Here is a 21,304-nt window from a genome sequence, read left to right as displayed (position 1 = left end):
CCTCCAGGGGGCTCCACAGAGCAGTATAAGCTCCATGGCTTGGAGATTTACAGAAATCCACTGGACCCAGAAGCCAAGTTCACATAAACTACCATTAAATTTCAATAAATACTCATAGAAAATAACATTTTTAAGTTAAAGAGAAAATATGTAATTTACCTGTAAATTAATGTGGAAATATTTTGATAAAATATTTTATATTGCCTTTAGAAAATGAAAAAATTGTAATTTTCGATGAAGCAGACGTGAAGATGATAAAGATTTTCATCAAACAAACACTGCAGCTTGAAACAGAAGATCACTTGGTTTATTGAAAGTAGAACAAGGCCTGTGTGACCAGAACAGAACATGAAACTGGACCCGGAATCGCAAAAGAACCAGCGGATCGGACCAAAAACCAGAACCCTGCAGCAGAAATCAAGTTCAACTAGTTTGATTTTAAAAATAAAGTCTCAATAAAATTGCCGATTTTTCCCTCTGGAGGTCAGAGGTCGCCACGACGACGCCTGACAGGAAGGAAAAAACTCGGAGAAAATAGACCCATAATTAGACCAACAGTTCTGCATGTGAAACTCCCCTTTAGTGCGTTCAAAGAACCAGAACCAGCAGAACCAGATTAAAAATCTGCCGTCTGGTTTCGGCCCATCAGTTAGAACCGACCAGAACCAACCGGACCGTGAAGATGACTCAGATGGGTCTGGACCTGGTTCAGATTCTGAACCAGGTCTAGATAGACGCCTAATCAGCTTTGTTACCATAGAAACGATCCCTCAACGCCGCCACACTGTGAGCAACAAGCGGCTTCAGGAGTAAAACGAGCCAATAATTTACCTCCAACCAATTAAAACACAAAATATTTTAATTTAAGTGGTAAAAAAATAACTACCTGGTATAATCATCCATAATAATTTACTAACAGTCGCAGCAATAATATGGATTAATATAGTTTGGGAGGGATGATAAATCGCCATCAATAACCGACATTTATCTCCATTTTGTTGCCATTTTTGTTTGTAAAGGGGGCGGAGCTTCATCAATCAATCAATCAATCAAATTTTATTTGTACAGCACATTTCAGCATCAAGGCATTTCAAAGTGCTTTATCAAACAGAATCTGGTCATGTGACTGATGGTGATGCAGCACAGGATTGTGGGTATTTAACTGAAGCAGAGAAGCAACATCCTCAACGTAGAAAGGGAAGAAAAAATATTTAATAATGGTAAATATGGACACAAATTTTTATATCAGTGCGTTATTACTAAGATAAATGATTACTGTTCAGTTCAAACGTTTAGCAATATGAATCAATATTACGTTAAAAATACTTGGAGTTTCTATTATATTCTATTTTACATTTTATCTAGTTAAAATATACATTTTTATTTATATTAAAATTTGAAATAAATAAAATTATTGAATGAAATCATTAAACTATACAGTTTATTTGAATCAATTTCTTAAATTAATAAAATTTTGTCCATTGTTTTCTATCTAACTTGTCTATCAACAGAACCAGGAAACGGGTCGGACACAGTTTGACTCAGACTGGAAACTAAATGTTTTTCTTATTTACACTAAAATTAAATATTGACAATATTAAAAAACAAATAAGGTTTTTATACAGAAGTTTTTCTCTTTGGTCAAATTTTTACTGTTCTGGAAACGTTTTTGGGCCCCGGACCGCACTGGATCAGAACCATCAGGTTCTGATTTTTTCTGGAGTCTCACAATTTGCCGGAAACTCAGGGAGATTCTGCAGTTAACGGGAAGGTCGGAACCATCTGGACCGACAGAACCTGCTGATTCTGGGCTCGGTTGATGTTCTGAAGGTCCAAACGTTTGAAACTGGACTCAGGATGTGTGAAATCATCTGAACCAATCATCTGGTTTTAATCAGAAACTGTTTTGTTTTAACCGGTTTGAGTTGGTTCTGTTAGTCAGTGTAGGGACTGGCTCTGGTTCTGGTTCTGGTTCTGTGCAGGAAGTGATGAAGATGAACATGGCAAGGCATCGCAGTCCCAGATCAGACCAGTTGGGCCGGTTCTGACCAACTGGTTCTAGTGTTTTCTTCTTGGAGTTCTGATATGACAGCAAAGGCACATTAGAGAAGGAGAACCAGAACCTGAAACCCAAACATCTGCAGAAGCTTTTAGTATTCTGGAAAATGGGTCGGCTAAAAAAAGAAACAAAAACAAGTCCAAGCTCTGAAACAGGATGTGACCTCACCTGAGAGGCTCCTCACAGGTGAACCAATCAGAACCGTTCTGTTAAAAACCCGGGGCTGGAGTTCAAACTGCGAGCGACACCATCAGACTGTTCCGGCCCGGTTCTACAACCCGCTACACTTCGGACTTTTTCTCCCGGTTCTAACAGAACTAAACATCATCTGAACCGGGTCGGATCAGTTTCAGCAGCGCGCGATCCTTCCTCTGATCGGAGCAGTCTTTAATGATCTGAAGCGACCAATCACCAGCCTCGCTGCTCGCAGTCTGAACACCTGTTCAGGTTCTGCGTTGAGCTTCAAAGTGCAGATTCAAAGTCAACTTTTTGGTGTTCAAGTGCTTGATTTGTTCTCACATTTATGGCTTCTAAGAGCAGGAGCTGCAGACGCCGCAGACGCTGCAGATGCCGCAGACGCCACAGACGCTGCAAACGCCGCAGACGCTGCGGATGCCTTACAGTCTTTTGGTGTGCTTGGAGTTGTAGTGGCTCCTCATGTCCTTGCGGAGCCGGAACTTCTCCCCGCAGACGCCACAGATGTACAGGTGGACGTCCATGTGCTTCTCCAGCTGCTCGCCGCCTGGGAAGATCTGGAAGCACACCTGGCAGATAGTTTCTCCGGCCGACAGGTGGGAGATCATGTGCCGGACGTGGTCGTGCTTCAGGAAGGTTCCCTGGTCGCAGACGGGACACACGTAGCGTGCCATGCCCTTGTGCATGTCGGTGTGCAGCCGCAGCTGGCGCTCCCGCAGGAACTGCTTGCCGCAGGTCTGGCAGGTGAACTGCTTCTCCTTGGTGTGGACGGTGTAATGCTCCCGCAGGTGGCAGCGCTGGTAGAAGCCTTTGCCGCAGATGCTGCAGAAGTGTTTGCGGCGGTGGTCGGGCTCCCCGCCCTCCTCCAGCGCCACGGGCCTAAACAAGTCCTGTTCGTGACAGGTCAAGGCGTGCTCCAGCGCCAGGCTCTCGTTCTGGAACAGCAGGCCGCAGTGAGGGCAGGCCAGGTCGGCGGCGTCCAGCAGACTCTCGTCCATCCCCTGAGGCTCCCCCAGCAGCGACAACTCATCCTCCCCGTGGGAGTCCGACTCGGCGCCGTGGGACTCGCCGCAGCGCTCTGCGTGTTCCTGCAGCTGCCGGCCTTTGATCAGAACCTGGCCGCACCGCCCACAGGCGCATATGTGACCCATGTGGTTGGACAGGTAGTGGGAGGATTTGTCCTCCTCAGTCAGAAGAGCGCCACAAAGTTCGCAGGGAGCGCAGTCGGCTTCCTGCTTCTCATCCTTGACCTTCCGGAGTTTAGCGGGGATCCCGGAGTCGCTGCTGCTCGGCAGGTGGCTTTCGGCCGACTGGCCGCAGCTCTCCAGACCCGACACTCCCGGCTCCGACTCGCGGGTCAAACCCATCCTCTCCCTCAGCGAGTCTCTGGCTGCGTGCTCGCCCACCTGGACCATCTCGATCTCAGGGAACAGGCCTTCCTCCGGTTCCGTTTTGATGCTGCGGGTGGAGCCGGGCTCGCTGTCGCTGCCGGCCGCCAGCGACCTGACGGGCAGCTCCGAGTCGGCCCGACCGTCGGCCCAGTCGTCCTCGCCCTTACAGACGACTCTCTGCTCCTCGGCGCTCTCGGAGGCGGAGCTCTCCCCCTTGCCGGAGCTGTTGTCGCCCTCGGCGTTCCCTCTGGGCGGGTGGTAGGCCTTCCTGTTGGTGCAGGTCAGGATGTGCTCGATCAGCAGCTTCTCGCAGCTGAAGACGAAGCCGCAGTCGTCGCAGGTGTAGGTGCGGCCGAATCTGGGCCGGTCTTTGAGAGCAGAACTTCTGCCGCCGGGTCGCTTTCTCAGGTCACATGGCTGCTCTGTGCCACTATCCACTGTGGGTGGAGCCACGATCAAAGCTGTGCTAGCCACCTCCTCCGCTGCCACCGCTACTGCCGGCGCCACCCTGCTGGCAGCTGCGGGAACAGCTGGGCGCCCTGCGCTGCTGCTGCTGGTCGCCGCCTTCGGTAGAAGCTCCGCCTCTGGCGCCGTGGACCTCTGCTGCTCGTACATCCGCACTCCGAACATCATCTTCCCTCCAGAGACGCCGGTGGAGGAGCTGGAGGAAGAGGAGGAGGAGGAAGAGGCGGAGGAAGATGGGGTGAGGTTGGAGCTGCGGATGTCTCGGAGGTCCTCCAGCGAGTCGGGGATGTAGTACATCTGCAGGTAGGACATGGACGCCTTCAGCTCCTCGAACTCGTAGCTGCCCACCACGATGCGGCCGAGGTACATGAGCTGCAGGATGAGGTCGAAGCACTCGGCGCTGATCTGCATGTTGCTGAGGTCCAGGTGGCCCGCCCCCTGCTGGTCGCGGATGAACATCATCCGGAAGTAGGAGCTGCAGGCCGCCAGCACGGCCTTGTGGGCCCTGAAGTAGATGTCGCCGATGGCGATGAGGCAGTCGCACAGGAAGCCCCACTCTCGCTGGTTGTTGAGCTGCTGGAGGACGTGATCGCTGTGGCTCGGCCTCGCCATCGCCCTGGCGACGACACAGGAACACACGGTTAACGCCTGAAGAGTCCTGCAATGACTCAGCAACATTTAACCCGAGTCATCACAGCGTCACAGACCTCTGGGGGGTTTCCAGCCCTGCTTCAGGGCAGGAAACCACCTTCTGCTGCACAAACCAGATTCATATGAGGCTCCTCCGAGGATTGGCCAGAGTGAGACCTCTTACCGACACAAACCAGCTATGATGGACCATCAGGCTGGAATGACAGAGTGAAACATCTGTCAGTAATCTGAATATATCATGTTGAGTCAAGATTCCTGCACCTTTCCCACACTTGCAGCTGATCTGTGGGAGAACCCCCTTTACTCTGATACCTTGAAAAAAAATCCAGTTCAATATTTAGCAACTAGACCTCAACATGACCCTGAACACATTTTTCATGGAATATCTGCTACAATAAAAGTTTTGTTGTTAAGTAAAAATTATTTCTAAGGTTTTCAAACAAAGAAAAACATAAAACTTTTGTTGTGTTGATATGTTCAGCTGAAAATGGAGCAAATGTTGCAACTCAGGGCAGGACTCAGTTCCCAATCCAACCCATTCTAGTTGTGGGAATTCAATGCAATTATTGCATGAATAATGATTTAAACTTGCATTTGTTATCACTACACCCATATTTAAAACCTTAGGAGCCTGGTTTAGATCAAAGCAGATTCATGGGTTAGAATGGCCTAGTCAAAGTGGGAAACTGTGGCAGGACTTGAAACCTGATGTTCAGAGGAGCTGCAGCCAGAGGAAAACTCTCACATCAAACCTCAAAGGTTTGTGCAGCAGATTCATTGGAAATGTTTACCAATGTTAGCAAACGAGGAATTGTTTTTTATTTAATTTACATAGAAACAGAGTTTTAAAAAGAAAACGTGAAATGGAAACGAAACATGAGGACATCAGAACCAGAGTCCACAGAACAGCTGCAGGTCCTGGGGGTTCTGTATGGACTGAGTCCGCTAATGAAACTACAGGTTCTGGTCCAAATGACGGAAAGCAGAAATTTATTCTGCAAAAATACAAGATGTCCTCATCACGATGACCACAGAAGAACAAGAAGTTCTGGACGGAATGGTGCGGTTCTGGATCACATATGAGACAACATCTACATTAAATCTGTGGTTGGTTCTCCGAAATGTTTGGACCAGCCCACTGAGAGGATGGTCCACAACTTTACCTTTCTAATAATAATCATGATTATTTTATCATTTTAAAACATGTTTTGTGCTTCTTTCAAATATTTGGACAAAGTTTTGCTTCCTTTACCTACGAACTCCGTGCTAAAAAACAGAGAAACAAGACGTCATTCAGTCTCCAGGAGCTTGTTTGGCCCCAACGGGTCGCCCACGACCGCAGAACTACTGCGGGAGCCGCCACGCACTTACCGGCTGTCAGCTCCACGCACTGCGAGGCGAGGACGGGCTACGTTCGGGTTCGGACAGCTTCGAGAGGCCGGCGGCGCTCCGAAGCTAAAATGGAGATCCGTAACTAGCTGCGGGAGGCTACTAGGTGTTAGCCTAGCCTGCACAGGAAGTTACCCAAGTAGGATTTTCAACGTAAAAGATCATAACAAAGAACAACACGCAGTTCTAATGGGAGGTTAGTACCATGAGGCACCAGGGGAAAGAAAATATTACCTTTTCATCATCCAGGTTCAAATATTTATGCAATGTTTATCTGTAAGCCCTATTTGCAGCTAACAACTAGAAAGTACCAACCACAAAGTAACAAAATATATCAACAGATAAATTATAGAAATAAAACAATACTTATATATAAAACTTTTAAATACACGCATTAATTAAGATGATAATTTTTTTGTATTTAGGTCATAAAATCAAAAGAAGCTTTTTCAACTTTGGTTCCATTATGCTCATAATGAAAGCATTTTAAAAATACACATTATATTAAATGCCGCTGGGAAACATTTTTCTTCTTTCTAGTATACAGGTATATATAGACTGTTTTTAAGAAAGAGAAAGACATGGTTGACAGCCTGGGGGAATATATGATGGCAGTGAAAAAACAACAAATATTTTTTTAAAAAGTACTTTCTGAAACTTATAATGTTTCCAAACAACATTTAGATTTTTACTTTATACTAGTTATAATTCAATTAAATGTATAAATTAATTACATTATCTTATTAAAATAAATGAAAAGTATTAAAACAAATATTATAAACTTTATTATTTTACGAAATTTTTTTCTATTTGTTTTTTCTTTACATTCTTAAGCGACACTTATTTTGAAAATCCGTCCCGGATACGACCTGACTGAACGCAGACAGCGGCGCTACAGAGCCACATCTCTCCCGCAAACGACCCGCCACCCCCGCACTGCCACCGCACTCGGCAGCAGGCCGTTTTCCCTCCGCTGTAGCCGAGCAGGCAGCTTCGCGGATCGGCCAGGAAGTCGTTAACTCACCCGAAGTCTGCCGGAGGCCCGCGGACGATCTGCTTCTGTCGGCGGCGGAGGGGTTGCGGTTCCCGGGGAGACGGAGCTATTTCCTGCCGGGACAGGTTGTTGCGTTTCGGGCGGAAAGTTGAGACGAAGCGGCGCCTCTCCTTTCTCTCCTCCTGCAGGATGATAGAACTTCCGCACTGAGTGCCGCACCGTCACTGAAGAGTGTCAAAATAAAACGCATCCGGTTCTCCACCAAGCACATCATTCTCTGTGCTAGCTGCTAACCTCATTAGCAAGCCGAGCCGGCCAGAGGCAGAAGCAAATTCTGAGGCTGTTTTGATGTTTAAAACCTGTCATGAGTTTAAAACCTACCTTTGTTAAAAAATGTTTGAATGGAAAAGCAAAAACATTTATTTCTAAAAGTAATTTATTTTTGAAAAAACAACCAAATCACTATTGTCCTGTCTGTTTTATTTTCTTGTTTTATAAAGAGGCTATGTTCTAGAGCCCGTAGAGCTGATTGTGTGAAGAAGAATGAAGATATTTCTTTGTATTCAGTCGGAGGCTTATAATTTTGCTGCAACACAGACCTCTACAGGAGATCTCCTATAGTGACAAAAAGCCTCCTTGCCATCACCCTAATCTTTATCTCCTAGTCAGAACAAAAAATAATTCACACCTAAATTAAATAAAATGCAATAAATATATTGCAGCTAAGAAAAAGTATTCACACCCTTTGCACCTCTACAGAATGATGCTGCCACCACCGTGCTTCATAGGCTGGCTGGTGTTAAATAGCCCTGCTAGGTTGGAGCTTTTCCTACATACTGTAGGAGTTTGGATCAAAAGCTCCTGATTTAGGTCCATCAGAGCAAAGACTTAGTTTCTGCAACACCCAGCTGGTCTCCGTCTAACTGTATATTTTTAATTTAATTTTTATTTAACTAGGTGAGTTACTAAAAACACATTCTTATTTACAATAAATTGTTTCTGGATGGTTCTAATACTTCCATAAAGAAAAGCAAATATCAATAATAAAATATACAATACAATAAAATATTTATTTTAATTTTATGTAAATTATTATTTATTTATTTATTTGGCATTTTCAGACTTCCATATAAGCCTGGAAACAATCTCTGGTTCCAGCTCCTAGAAATAATATGAACAAAAATAATAAGATTTATTACTTCAATATTATTTGTGTTTTAAAGGTTTTAACCTTAAAATGAAATAAAAATCTTTGTCATTTTGTCAGAATCTTTACTTAGGATGATTATTGATTATTAACAAGGATTTATTTGGCTTCACAGCGAGTTCACGTGACCAGGGAGCCCTTTTGACCCGTTCTCTCGCGAGACGTGACGCGGCTCTTCGCGAGATCACGTCTGCAGCAGCAAATCGGCTCCTGAAGACAATCTACTCGTTTCTGCGGTAAGAGGCTGATTAAGCCGGCGCGTGCGCGACAAGCGCCGGCCGAGCGCGTGTGCGAGACTCGGGGCGCGTGCTCACGCGCCTGGGTTTGCGCGGTGTCGCTCATGGGGACGTGTGTGTGTGAGTGTGTGTGTGTGTGAGTGTGTGTGGAGGAGAGCGGGATGGATGGATGGAGGCTGCAGCCTGACGGGCGCGACGCGGCGTGCACGCGCGCCGGCTGTGCTTGACGACCACCTTCGATCTTCATCCTGCTCCTCTTCCTCTGCGCGTGTGCGCTGGCATCCTGCGGGTGACCTTCAGTCAGGAGGTCACATGTCCAGCTGGTCAGGGGTTTTGGAGGTGGGCGGGGCCACCTGCCGTGGAGGTGCGCTCAGGTTCTGCGCGTGCACGTCTCAGTTCAGACACCCAGCAGGACACGCGAGGTGTGTGTTCAGGTGTGTGTTCACAAACACAGAGGAAAGAGGGACAACAGAGGCCTCAGGAAGCTGCCCGTTACCATGGTTACGGATGCTGGAAACAGTCCAGAGGCGATGCAAAGAAATCTGAGGCCCAACATGTTGGCCCTTCAAAATAAAACTCAAGCTTTCTCAAGTTTTAGAGAACAGATCATTCTGATGGAGGGTTCTGCAGGAGAGTCGGGTTTTTTAAAGAACCGTCTGGTACCGGAGCTTTTCCCCAGTGTTCCCAGTGTTCCCAGTCTGGGTGGGATTCCCTCAGGCTGCAGCTCACTTCTGTCCACCATGTCTGACTTCTAAACTGGTTAAAAGAAACATTTAATATAACAGAAAATATTAATGCTGGTTAAATTTAATTACAGTTTGAATTTGGTTTAAAATAAAACAATAATCCAGACTAGAAGATATTAACTTGAAACTTTATGATATTTATTTATTTATTGATTATAACAATAAAAAATACGACCTTTCTGCAGATTTTTCTCCTGTGACTTCATGTTACTGGAGTCACAGACAGAAAGTTGATTATTGCTGTTAAAAATCAACTTTTTCAGGTCAGCTGTTACACAGAAAAAGTGTTTTTTAAAAATAATTAGCAACCAATAACTGTATGTAATGTTTTGATTTATTGACATTTATTGATGTTTTCATGAAACCAGCAGTGGACGATCCAGGTGATGTTACCAGTTTTTGGGGGTTTCAAACATCAATAATCGGGATTTATTTTCAAAATAAAAACAAAATCTTTTTAATCCTCATTAGAAATTTTTTATGACTTAAATCCAGATTTCCAACACAGAATAAAGTGTGAATTTAAACATCTTAATAAATAAATTATGTTTAAAGAGAAAATACAGAAATTCTTCTGATCACTTAAATTTTTTTTGTGCCTTTTTTAGTTTTAAGATTTTGACTGAAATTTAAAGCTGAAATTTCATGAAATATTCAATACAAAAAAATTAAATCTTTCCATAACTGATGTCATCAAAGTGTCTTCAGAGGATCGTTATGGATGGTGATGCTGTGGATCTCCAGCAGCAGTCAGTGTCGGAACGTGTCTGAGGAGGCCTCTGTTGCTGTATGACGGTCACATGACCATGATGACATGCTAACAGGTAGCAGAGATGATATTCAAGGCTAGCTCTGCTAATCCAGCCCCTTTGCTTTTGCTGCTCTTCCAACCTGCCTGGCCGTTTGGTTGGAGAGAAGCTGGAGTAGGGGAGACGATCTGCTGGGATTTGGGGTCAAAGTTCAGGTAATATTTGAACTTTTGAGACACAAATCAGTCATAAAAACGTTACCTTGTTACCATGGTTACGCATCATCGCAGCTGTCAGAACGTGAAACAGTGAGAGCTGAAAGTATGAGGTTCTGTTTGGGTCGCGTAGGTCAGGTTCTGACCCGACTTTAGGCTGGTTCTGACCCGGTCTGAACCCAAGGTTCTGACCCGATTCTGACTTGGTTCTGACCCGGTCCGAAGCCAGGGTTCTGACCCGACTTTAGCCTGGTTCTGACCCGGTTCTGACCTGGTCTGAACCCAAGATTCCGACCCGGTCTGAAGCCAGGGTTCTGACCCGGCTCTAGCCTGGTTCTGACCCGGTTCTGCGTTCCAGGCGGGCCATGGAGGTGTCGTCCCACAGCCTCTTCCTGCTGCAGCAGCTCAACGTGCAGAGAGAGTTCGGCTTCCTGTGCGATTGCACCGTTGCCATCGGTAACGTCTACTTCAAGGCCCACCGGGCCGTTCTGGCCGCCTTCTCCAACTACTTCAAGATGATCTTCATCCACCAGTCCAGGTAAAACACCTGAGGATGTTCAGCTCAGAAAATAACAAAACCTCTGAGGAGCAGAAGAAGAAACTCTGGATGATTAATATGATGATAAATTATTGACTCAGGAGTTTTAATCAATTTCAGATTCATTGATAAGGATCAGACCATCCTGACTGTTCACATAATCTAGATTAGATCATTTAGATTTGGACTTGCTGATCCTAATTAGGTTTAGTTAATCCTGACTACAGCCAGATCATTTTACTGAATTTATCTTGACTCCTTACAGATGATTTAGATTTTTAATCTTCATTTGAACTGAATTTTTATTTTTAATTTGGATTTGGACCAGTTTATACTGATTGGGATTAGTTAATCTCAGTTAATCTAGATCAGTGGTTCTCAAATGGGGGTACGTGTACCCCTGGGGGTACGTGGAGGTACTGCAGGGGGTACGTGAAGCTTTTCAAAATATCTTTAAAAAATCAGTAGGCTCCTCATAATAAGTCTTGGGAAAAATTATTTTGTGAAAAGTTCGATAAAATATAAATGTGTGTTCATGTACTGAATTTTATATTCAGTATTTAGTTTCAATATCCTTCAAAATAAAACGGTTTGACTGGTTTTATACCTTCCTGGTGGTCACCGTCTTCTGTTTTTCTTTTTTGCAACCATGTAATGTTTGCAATATGGATGTATTTGTCAGGTTCACTGATATAAGTTGTTTGGCTTAAATAAATCAGACAGTGATTTTACAGCACTGTACCTCTTTTTAATTCCAAAAATGTTTTGCCCGTGTCAGGGGGTACTTGACTAAAAATATATTTTTAAGGGGGTACATCACTGAAAAAAGTTTGAGAACCACTGAACTAGATGATCAGAGTTTATGTTGATCAGCTAATAAATGGTCTGTTAGCTTAATGCTAATTATTAGTGTATTTTGATGTGAACGTGATTATTCAAGTTTATTTAATCCAGATGATCTCAGATTTTAGTTGATGTATTGTTTTAGATCCTGCGGTGACCTCTGACCTCCTTCCTCCTCAGTGAATGTATAAAGATCCAGCCCACCGACATCCAGCCGGACGTCTTCAGCTACCTGCTGCACATCATGTACACCGGGATGTGTCCCAAGCAGCCGGTGGACCAGAGCCGGCTGCAGGACGGCATCAAGTTCCTGCACGCCTACCAGCTGTGCCGCAAGCCGGGCGACGCCGCCGCCGATGCCGCCGCCGACGGCGTCCGCATGTCCAACCTGTACGGCATCCAGATCTCCTCCCAGCTGGCCAGCAAAGACACGCCGGGCGTCCACAAAGCCGCCGCGGCGTCCCGGGCGGCCCCCGAGCCGCGGTCCCAGCTGTCCCTTGCCGTGGGACTGGACGCCGTCCCACAGGACCACCAGCAGGCGGCGCTGCGCAACATCTGCTCCGTGACGTCGGCGGACGACTCGGACGTCTCCAGCCGCATCAAGCAGGAGCGGGTGGAGGAGGAGGACGGCGAGGCGGAGGATGGAGGCCCGCAGGGCGGCAGCCCGCTGTTCAAAGGGCGCCCCCTGCTGCTGCAGTGCCCGCGCTGCGGGGAGCGCTGCTCCTCGCCGGAGGACCTGCGGGAGCACCTGTTCAGCCACGCCCTGGACCCCTCACGCCTCATGGACGGGCTCCCGCCGCTGCCGGGCGCCGACGAGCCGTTGCCGGGCGCCACCGAGCCGCTGGACGCCGGCTGCCTGGAGGAGGCGCTGCGGCAGAGTCAGGTGCTTGCCAACCAGCTGGCGGCGGAGCTGAGGCGGAGCCGCGGCGACGGCGACGGCGGCACAAGCCCCGCCCCCACCGTGCTCCATTCCCGCAAGCGGAAGATCGCCTGCGCCGTCTGCAGCCTGCGCTTCTCCCACAAGAGCCAGCTGCAGGAACACATGTACAGCCACACCGGCAAGCCGGGCCGCTTCCACCGCTACAACCGCCTCTGCAGCCAGCTCTTCCAGGGCTCCGCCCACTTCTGCGACGCCGCCGCCGCCGGCGGCGAGCCGGGCGGTGGGGGCGGGGCCTCGGCCGCGCTCTGCGAGGACGCCAACCGGGACACGCAGGACAACGGCAGCTCCTGCTACTCACTGGACTCCGAGGTGTCCCAGGAGAGCGTGGACGGCGTTCCCGTCGAGTGATGATGATGTCATCGTTGGGGACTGTGTACCTGTGCAGGTGTGTGTGTGTGTGTGTGTGTGTGTGAGTAAGCCAGTCATTCTCTCAGTTTCTCTCTGGTTTGTGTTGAACTTTGAGGAATGCTCTAGCTGATGATGCTGATGATGATGATGATTACGTCATCCTCATCTCGGTAGAACGTCCGGCTGTGAGGAAGAGGATGCTGGGCCGCAGCTCTTCATCAGCAGACAGCCGTGCCTTGATGACCGACGGCCGCCTGGCAGCTCCAAGCTACGTGACAATCTGCAGCTTTTTGACCAATCAGCTCCTGGATCTGGAGCGGAGTGCTGGTGGAAAGAAAGTACACCCCGCACACTGACACACTGACTTCATCTTGTTGTTTACGCTGCAATGCATCCTGGGTAGATGACATATGCTGCGCTAGCTGCTATGAAGCTAGCTCCAACCAGACAGAACAGAAACACGGAATAATGTTCAAACTCTTCAATTTGAACTTTAGCATTAGCTTTAGCTAATGGTATTAGCTCTAGTTACTGATGTTAACTGTGGCTAATGTTGCTATCTCTAGCTAATGGTGTTAAATCTAGCTAGCAACATTAGCCAAAACCATTAGCTATAGCTAATGGTTTTGGCTCCAGGTAAAAACAAGAGTCAAAACCTAAACTATGACTATTAGCTTTAGCTAAGCTCTCTTCCTTAGCTTCTTATGTTTTGTTTATAGGCTAACGTTCCCTGTAACCGACACAAACAACATAAGAAAATTAGAACATATTTAGTCCAACTAGTCATGGATACATTTAAGCATTTTTCTCGTTTTCTGGTGGTTTCAGCATCTCAGAATGGATCCAAATCAGCCCCAGATTTTCACAACCTGAGGCTGTGTTGCTGCTCTTTAACCCGAGAAGGGTTCAAAGGTCAAACTGTCTGAAGTTCAAAGGTCAAACCTTCTGAGGTCCATCATCCTCCAGAGAGGAAAACATGTCAGAGATCTTCCTGTTAGTGAACGTTCTATCAAATTCAGCCTGAAATCAGAGAAATGGTCTGTTAAAGGCCTCATTCACAAGAAAAGGTTAAAGGTCATGACCCTGAGCCAGGTTGGAACACAGCTGGCCTTTTTCCTGACTGTAAACACAGTGGTGGAGGGGTCATGATGCGGGCTTGTTTTGCATAAACTTCTCTGTATCCTGAAGGTTTTTGATGAAGTTTGGCCCAAACCGAGTCGTCAATGGAAACAAGAATGAAGGTGTTTCAGTGGCCTAGTCAAAGTCCAGAGAGCTGATTGGATTGGACAGAATTCAAGGCATAGATTTTATGGGGTGTACTTACTTTTCACCAGAGTTAGATCAGTCAGATGTTTACAGGCTCATGACGATGTTTTATTTTCTGGTATTTTTGAAAGTTTGCAGCCTGGGATCAGTTTCTGTTTCAGAGATCTGATTGGAGGAGAGCAGAGTCAGAATCGATCAGGTGTGTTAATTCATAATCAATAATCCCGTTCAGATTAGCTGTAAAATCAGAAAAACATCCAAAATGCTCCTTAAAGCTCTTTGCTGCTGCTGGGGTCAGAGGTCACATGACCAGGATGCTCCAGTCATGGCCACTGAACGCGTGACTGTCGTCTTTCTCTCCGTGTGTCACCATAACAACAAGAAGTTCAGTGTCGACGTGTTTTTGTACACGTTTTGTTTTTCATCGATGGAAATGTTTTGTAAATAAATGTCCTTTTTCCACCAATCACGTCGCAGATCTTTAATTCGGAGTTCTCCCTCGTCCAATCGACGAGTCGATTACTCAGGAACTTCTTTGGTCGAAAGTAAATGAATTATTCTAATGGAAATGAGCTAAAAATGTGATTTATTTAGAACAAAATGACCCGAAACGACAGCGGACCTCTGCGTGCACTGGCAGGTTCAGACCAGCAGGGGGCAGCAGAGGAATGAAAAAAGTATTTGACATTCAACGGGAAGCAGCTTTAAATAAATAATCATAAATACGTCAAAACAAAGGCAGAATTATTTATTTTACTAAAGTTATATTTTATTAATATTGTTTTACTTTTTATTAGTTTTATTTTATCACTAATTCATAATGTTATACCTAAACCAAAAACAGATTTCAGTGGTTGCTTCACCAAAACAAACTGATTATTTTCCTTTAACTTCAGGATCTCTGTGTTCAACTCAAGGTGATAAATTAAAAAAATCAATTAGGATTTTGTTTTTCATCTGGGAAGAAATTCAGAAACATTCCAGATAAATTCTCAACTGTTACATGAGAATAAAAGTAGAAAACAAGTAAATTATTAGAGGAATAAAACAACATTTAAAACAGAAACTGCTCAATGATTCATCTTTAAAGTTAGGATGAACAGAATTAAACTATTATTTGTCCAGTTTCTCTGATTTTTCATCATATTTAGTTAAATTTCAGTAAATTTATGTTCCTATCAGCTCAAAACATGAAAACTTGAAGCTTTTTCTCTCCGGTGTAACAGAAATTAACTCATTTTTATCCTGTTTGAATCTTTTTTGTTGTAAAAACATCACAATAATGTTCAATGAAGCATTACCTTTGTCACCTGCAGGTGGCGCTGATCAGTTCCCACCTGTCTGCAGGTGAAACCAGCGTGTTGAAATAAAGTCCAAGTTTGCCTCCATTTCCCAGAATGCCTTTCAGTTCGGCCTCAGTGAGTGGCGCGCTCACCTGGCGGAGGGTCTGATTGGTCGCCGCGCTGTTGCTTAGGGACAGATGGGGGTATTTTTACTCTCCATCTCTATAGAAACAAAAGCTGCTGCTCTTCTTCACACCTTTAAAAATAGACGTAATCAGGAGGCTGAAGACCTGCTGCACATCGATCACTGATCATTGATTACTGATCGGTCAAACAGCTGAGGGGCTTATTTCCTGTGTGACAGGAAGTCAGAGAAACGAGAAGAAAAAGTGGATCCACTTCAGCTTCAGATTGTTGCTGAAAGAAGTTCTGCTGCTTTTATAAATGAAAACTTTTCATCTTCATCTGCATTTATAATTAAATTTTTACTCTGATCAAATCTAATCTGATGATTAGCATAGCAAAAACAACCCGTGCTGCGTTCAGGGACAGATCAGCAGGAATTTTAATTTATTAGATTAGATCAGCTGGTCCAAAAACGAACCAAAACCACCAAAAATAAAAGAATAATTATTAAGTTGAGCATCACATTTCAACATTTATAACGTTAATAAATGAAAATAAACATAAAAATACTCAAACTGGGAATTAAACTGAACAAAATAACTCAATTGAGAATTTAAAAACCATTAAATGTCTTCTTTATCTATTATTATTATTATTATTATTATTATTATTATTATTATTATTATTATTATTATTATTATTATTATTATTATTATTATTATTATTATTCAGCTCCTGTGACTCTGTCCTCTTCTTCTTTATAAAACATCTTAATTTTAGTCAGGCTGGATGGAGAACATCAGTTTTCTGGACTTTGACTAGGCCATTTTAACCCATAAAGCTGCTTTGGTCTAACCATCCCTGCATGTTTAATCCCAGTCTCTCTTTTTTGAAGGTTTTCTTCCAAGATTGTCTTAATTTAGTTCCATCCATCTTCCCATCAACTCTGACCATCCTCCCGCAGCATGATGCTGCCACCACCGTGTTTCACTGTGTGTTCAGGAAAACCAGATCGTTTCAGTTTTGGTTTCATCTGAACAGAGAAATTTCTTCCACGGGTTTCCTGAGACCTTCAGGGCTTTAGGTGAACCGGAAAAATGAATCCTGGCCTTTTCCTCTCCTTCATGTCCAGGTCCAGGTCCAGGTCCAGGTCCAGGTCCAGGTCCAGGTCCAGGTCGTCCATCTTGTCTCCATGTCTCTCTGAGACGTTCAGAACCGCAGATGTTGTAGAACCAGAACCGGCTGCTGCCTCCATGTTGCTATTTTAATCATCTTCCTCTTTTCTTTCTCTGCTGTCACATAAAATGCATTAAATCTCCTTCCTCTGCCTACATGCATGTATGTAGCTTCTCTCTCTCATTGTGTGTGTGTGTGTTTGTGGGTGTGTGTGTGTGTGTGTGTGTTGTTTGTTTTGAGACTTTCTGATGAAATCTGACAGAAATTCATTAAAAGAAATAAAATCCTCGCCCCCTGAGGCGATGTCACTTCCTGCCGCGCTGCTGTCAGCTTATTGAGCAACAGACCGGTGTGAAACGCCAATCAGTGCAGTTGCCATGGAGACCGAGGCGGCGATGCAGCAGCATCAGCATCATCAGCTGAGGATGAGGAGGAGAGGCGAGCTCGGCGCTTCGCTCAGTCGGAGAAACGGATCGGATCAGCCGGACGGAACCAGGTGAGGCTCTGCTTTATTCCTCTCTGATCGCTCCTCATGCCTGATGACATCATCACGCGTGTTTGATGACATCATCAGGGCACACAGAGTTTTAAAGAAAAAACAGAAACGGCTCTTAGGGAAACTTTGTGCTGCAGCAGATGTGATGGGTCAGCTGGTTCTGATCCGGTTTTATTCTGATTTTTCCTCTTTATTCCTCAGATTTACAGTGAAAATAATAAAGTTTGATAAAGTTTGTTTAAATTTCCTTTTCCATTTTCCTCCCTTATAAATGACCTAAAAGTGAGAAAATCTGTTTGGACGTGGAAACATTTTTAAATCAGTCACTTTTGATTAAACATAATTTTTTTTAAATTTGATGTAATAATCAATTTGTTATTTTGTACACTCTAAAAATCATACCTGATTAGATTTAAATGAAGAAAAACAAAAGCAACGCTTTCAGACAGGAAATGATAGTTGTAACTTTTTTCAATCTTTTTCTTTCATTGTTCAAAACAGTTTGAAATAAAAAACAATGTCAAGGAGTTTTTTCTCCTGCTGGAATAGAGAATAAATAACATAAAATATAAATTATGGTGTCATCTGCATGCAGTCGAATCTTACAGTAAAAACAGATTAAACAGTGATATGTAAAGCTAATTTTCATGATTTAAATATAAATATTTGTTGAATATCTGGAGTTTTTTAATGTCCTTGTGCTCACATCTAGAAGTTTCTGATTTAAATTTAAACTTGAAAGCTTCTTTTAGAGTGACTGATTAAGTTTACTTTAACTTTATTTGTGTGAATCTTCACTTTTATTTTTCCTTGGATTAAATAGCTACCTAATTTAAGCAGAAAATGTCTTTATATCTGATTGATTGTGTAAAATGTAACAGGCTAAACTAAACTATTCAACTTACATTAAATCAGCCTCAATCTCAAAATGTGTCAAAAACCCCCAGCAGTTTTAAATAATGAATCTTTTAATCCTTAAAAGGAAACAGATCGTTTTTAAATGAAAAATATTTATTTAATCAATGAAATTAAAATTAATTTCTGTGCTAACTGAATTAACTTTACCTTCCTGTTGGCTTTGAAGCCACCTGAAGGCTTTTAGGATATTTTACCTGGAAAATGTATTTCTAACTTACTTTTTGTGTTTCATTTTTGAAACAGTAATGTTCATTCAGGTTTTGTTAACGTTTATTTAAAGTGTTTGTTGTTTATTTTAATGATAAAATACATTGAAATGGTTCAGTTAAAGTCCATTTAGTGTCTGGTTCCTTAAGCTGCGCCCCTTTAACTGCTGATTGGTCAGCCGAGCTGTTAGAAAACAATATGATTGGTTGTTTAGTGATGACTCTGCTGAGTGTAAGGTGAAATGTGGAAATCTTTATTAACAAAGAAAGAAATTAAAGAAATGTAATTAAAATTACATGAATAAGTTTGTTTGTTATGTCGTCATCCTTCCTGTCGTCTTCTTCTTCATTTCCTGCAGTAGTAAAATCTGGTTGTTGATCATGTGACTCCTGTGAAGTAAAAGGTTTTTCCATTGGGTTCATTTCAATGCAGCCAAAACAACATGTCATCTTTGTGCAAAAACTTTATATAATAAAAGTTTTTTTTTAGATTGCCGCGTTTCCATGAGTGGATTTATTTTCTGAATATCAAATTATGCAATTTTAAAGTTAAGAGAAATGCAGCTAAAGGTGCGAAGAAATACTGTGAAAATAACTGACTGATTCAGAAAAATCTAAATCTGGCAGCTGGATTCGGTTTGGTTTTCTCTGTTTCTCAGTTTTTATACAGAGTTGCTGTTAATCTGTTGATTGTTTTCATGTTGCTGCTTCCAGTTGCCGAGCCGAGTTGACTCTCTGTGTGACTGTGAGCCTCGGTTTAATATCTGCCGCCTCGTCGCTCGTAAATCACCATGAGTGTCGTCTGGTTGTTTGTCTGCAGCTTCCCAGGAGTTTAATCTCAGCAGCTGATGGTTCATCTCAGTTAACGGCGAGCAGAGACGCCTGGAGCGAGATCCAACATGGCCGCCGAGGACGGAGAGCGAGGAGGACCGAGGAGGAAGCCGAAGCTCCTGCTGGGAAGAACCAGAACCAGGAGCACCGGAGAGGAAACCAAACCAGAACCGGCCGGAAATGGGGAGGAAACATCGGCTGGGAGCGACAAACAGACAACCTGCAGGGGGCGCCAGAGCGATGCAGGGAAAAGGAGACGCAGGTGGTGGAGCGGCTTGTCCTCAGCAGTCAGCTGCATCAGGAGACAGGAGGACGGTGAGGCGAGTCCACCAGAGGGGGCGCTGCAGAGACAGGAGGACGGTGAGGCGAGTCCACCAGAGGGGGCGCTGCAGAGACAGGAGGACGGTGAGGCCAGTCCACCAGAGGGGGCGCTGCAGAGACAGGAGGACGGTGAGGCCAGTCCACCAGAGGGGGCGCTGCAGAGACAGGAGGATGGTGAGGCCAGTCCACCAGAGGGGGCGCTGCAGAGACAGAAGGACGGTGAGGCCAGTCCACCAGAGGGGGCGCTGCAGAGACAGGAGGACGGTGAGGCCAGTCCACCAGAGGGGGCGCTGCAGAGACAGGAGGATGGTGAGGCCAGTCCACCAGAGGGGGCGCTGCAGAGACAGGAGGACGGTGAGGCCAGTCCACCAGAGGGGGCGCTGCAGAGACAGGAGGATGGTGAGGCCAGTCCACCAGAGGGGGCGCTGCAGAGACAGGACGGTGAGGCCAGTCCACCAGAGGGGGCGGTGCAGAGACAGGACGGTGAGGCCAGTCCACCAGAGGGGGCGCTGCAGAGACAGGAAGAGACGAGGAAGATGAGGAACGTTTTGTGGAGATTCGTTCCACTAAGGAAGAAATCTTCTCCGTGGTTCCGCACTAAACTGCAGAAGTTCTTCATCAGAGCGGGAAGGAGACGGTTTGTCCCGCCGGGACACGAGGAGGACACGGTGTTGGGAACTGACCTGTGTGCTTCCGGACTCGCCGAGATACCTGAAGGTCCTCCACAGGTCCAGATGTTCTGCTACCAGGCGGAGCATTTACCTGAAGAACCGGAACCTACAGCAGAAATGGCAGACCCTGAAGATGGACCGGTGCCGGTCCAAATGGCTCAAATAAACCAGGTTCTGGTGCGGGACGTGTCCTCAGAAGAGGACGAGGTTCTGTTTGACTCAGAACTTGTTGTGGACCTCCATGACCAGCCCAAGTTCCAGTTCCCCCCAGAGGACAAGACGGTCCAGATGTCTGTCCCGCCCCAACCGTCCACCAACGGACCCTCCATCCGGATCCAGCTCTGTCCGCCGGATGACTCCGCCCAGGAGGAAGAGGAGGAGGAGGAAGGCTGGGTGGGCGTGGCCTCCGCAGAGAGCCACCTCCTCCACCTGATCTGCTCCGACCCGACTGAGCGGCAGCTGCAGCAGGCGGCCCGGTCGCTGGTCAGAACCGCCATGACCGCCGCCGTGGATCAGCTGACCGGAGAGCAGCGGGGCAGCGGAGGCTCCGCCCACCTGGAGCCCCCGGGCGCCAGGTGACGGTCAGAGACGGCAGGAACGTTCAGAGTAGCGCTAGAAAACACCTAGCTTAGCGTTAGCATTAGCGCTACTGAAACAAACACCTGTACGAGTCTGAATACTCAAAACAACCTGTTCAAACGAGCTGCAGCCTCAGCAGAACTGAACCATCATAACCGAGCTCTGCTAAGCTAGCTAGTTTCAGCGACACTTCCTGATGGAAATATCAAAATAAAAGCACTTCCTGTTCTGATAATCTTATGTTGTCATTTATACTTTACTTTTAAACATTTATATTACTATTTAGTAAAGGTTAGTGGATTAAAATTGTACGGCGAAGGAATTACGGAGTTTCATAATGAATAAAATTTAATAAATATTTAAACTTACGGAGTTTTGGGTCGAAGAGCAGCAGGAAAAGAACATGGAGACGAGAGGAAATGAAAGAGACAGAATAATGAAATCAGAGCTTTTTATAACGAAGAA

At 45.3% G+C, this 21,304-nt stretch overlaps 3 protein-coding genes across 4 annotated transcripts; 2 read left to right on the top strand and 1 right to left on the bottom strand.

Moving 5' to 3' along the window:
• Positions 1–285: 285 nt before the first annotated feature.
• Positions 286–7,835, bottom strand: zbtb1 (zinc finger and BTB domain containing 1). Of its 2 annotated transcripts, none has more exons than XM_014472392.2 (2): positions 7,175–7,835; positions 286–4,726 (listed from the first exon to the last, which is right to left on the bottom strand). In XM_014472392.2, the coding sequence occupies exon 2, from the start codon at positions 4,720–4,722 to the stop codon at positions 2,677–2,679; it is 2,046 nt and encodes a 681-aa protein (XP_014327878.1). In that variant the 5' UTR covers positions 4,723–4,726; positions 7,175–7,835; the 3' UTR covers positions 286–2,676. The 2 variants fall into 2 exon arrangements, with proteins under 2 accessions (XP_014327878.1, XP_023203352.1); XM_023347584.1 differs by lacking the exon at positions 7,175–7,835 and adding an exon at positions 6,133–6,398.
• Positions 7,836–8,466: 631 nt separating this feature from the next.
• Positions 8,467–14,938, top strand: zbtb25 (zinc finger and BTB domain containing 25). The gene is made up of 4 exons (XM_023347586.1): positions 8,467–8,587; positions 10,656–10,835; positions 11,859–13,003; positions 13,141–14,938. Exons 2-3 carry the CDS (start codon positions 10,663–10,665, stop codon positions 12,964–12,966), a joined length of 1,281 nt encoding a protein of 426 aa, XP_023203354.1. The 5' UTR covers positions 8,467–8,587; positions 10,656–10,662; the 3' UTR covers positions 12,967–13,003; positions 13,141–14,938.
• Positions 14,939–14,978: 40 nt separating this feature from the next.
• On the top strand, positions 14,979–21,064 carry LOC111611364 (ribosome-binding protein 1-like). The gene is made up of 2 exons (XM_023347585.1): positions 14,979–17,313; positions 19,258–21,064. Exon 2 carries the CDS (start codon positions 19,337–19,339, stop codon positions 20,837–20,839), a length of 1,503 nt encoding a protein of 500 aa, XP_023203353.1. The 5' UTR covers positions 14,979–17,313; positions 19,258–19,336; the 3' UTR covers positions 20,840–21,064.
• The last annotated feature ends 240 nt before the right edge of the window (positions 21,065–21,304 follow it).

This window comes from Xiphophorus maculatus, chromosome 15, assembly GCF_002775205.1.
Source record: "Xiphophorus maculatus strain JP 163 A chromosome 15, X_maculatus-5.0-male, whole genome shotgun sequence".
Classification (NCBI taxonomy): domain Eukaryota; kingdom Metazoa; phylum Chordata; class Actinopteri; order Cyprinodontiformes; family Poeciliidae; genus Xiphophorus; species Xiphophorus maculatus.
The sequence above is the reverse complement of the archived record's forward strand: the minus strand, read 5'-3'. Positions and strand labels throughout refer to the sequence as shown.

What these genes read in the sequence shown, in the direction of transcription:
- LOC111611364 (XM_023347585.1), top strand. Translation starts at nt 19,337, where the DNA reads ATGGCCGCCGAGGACGGAGAGCGAGGAGGACCGAGGAGGAAGCCGAAG.
- zbtb25 (XM_023347586.1), top strand. Translation starts at nt 10,663, where the DNA reads ATGGAGGTGTCGTCCCACAGCCTCTTCCTGCTGCAGCAGCTCAACGTG. An exon ending in ATCTTCATCCACCAGTCCAG is followed by an intron (nt 10,836 to 11,858) that starts GTAAAACACCTG and finishes CTTCCTCCTCAG; the next exon opens with TGAATGTATAAAGATCCAGC.
- zbtb1 (XM_014472392.2), bottom strand. Translation starts at nt 4,722, where the DNA reads ATGGCGAGGCCGAGCCACAGCGATCACGTCCTCCAGCAGCTCAACAAC.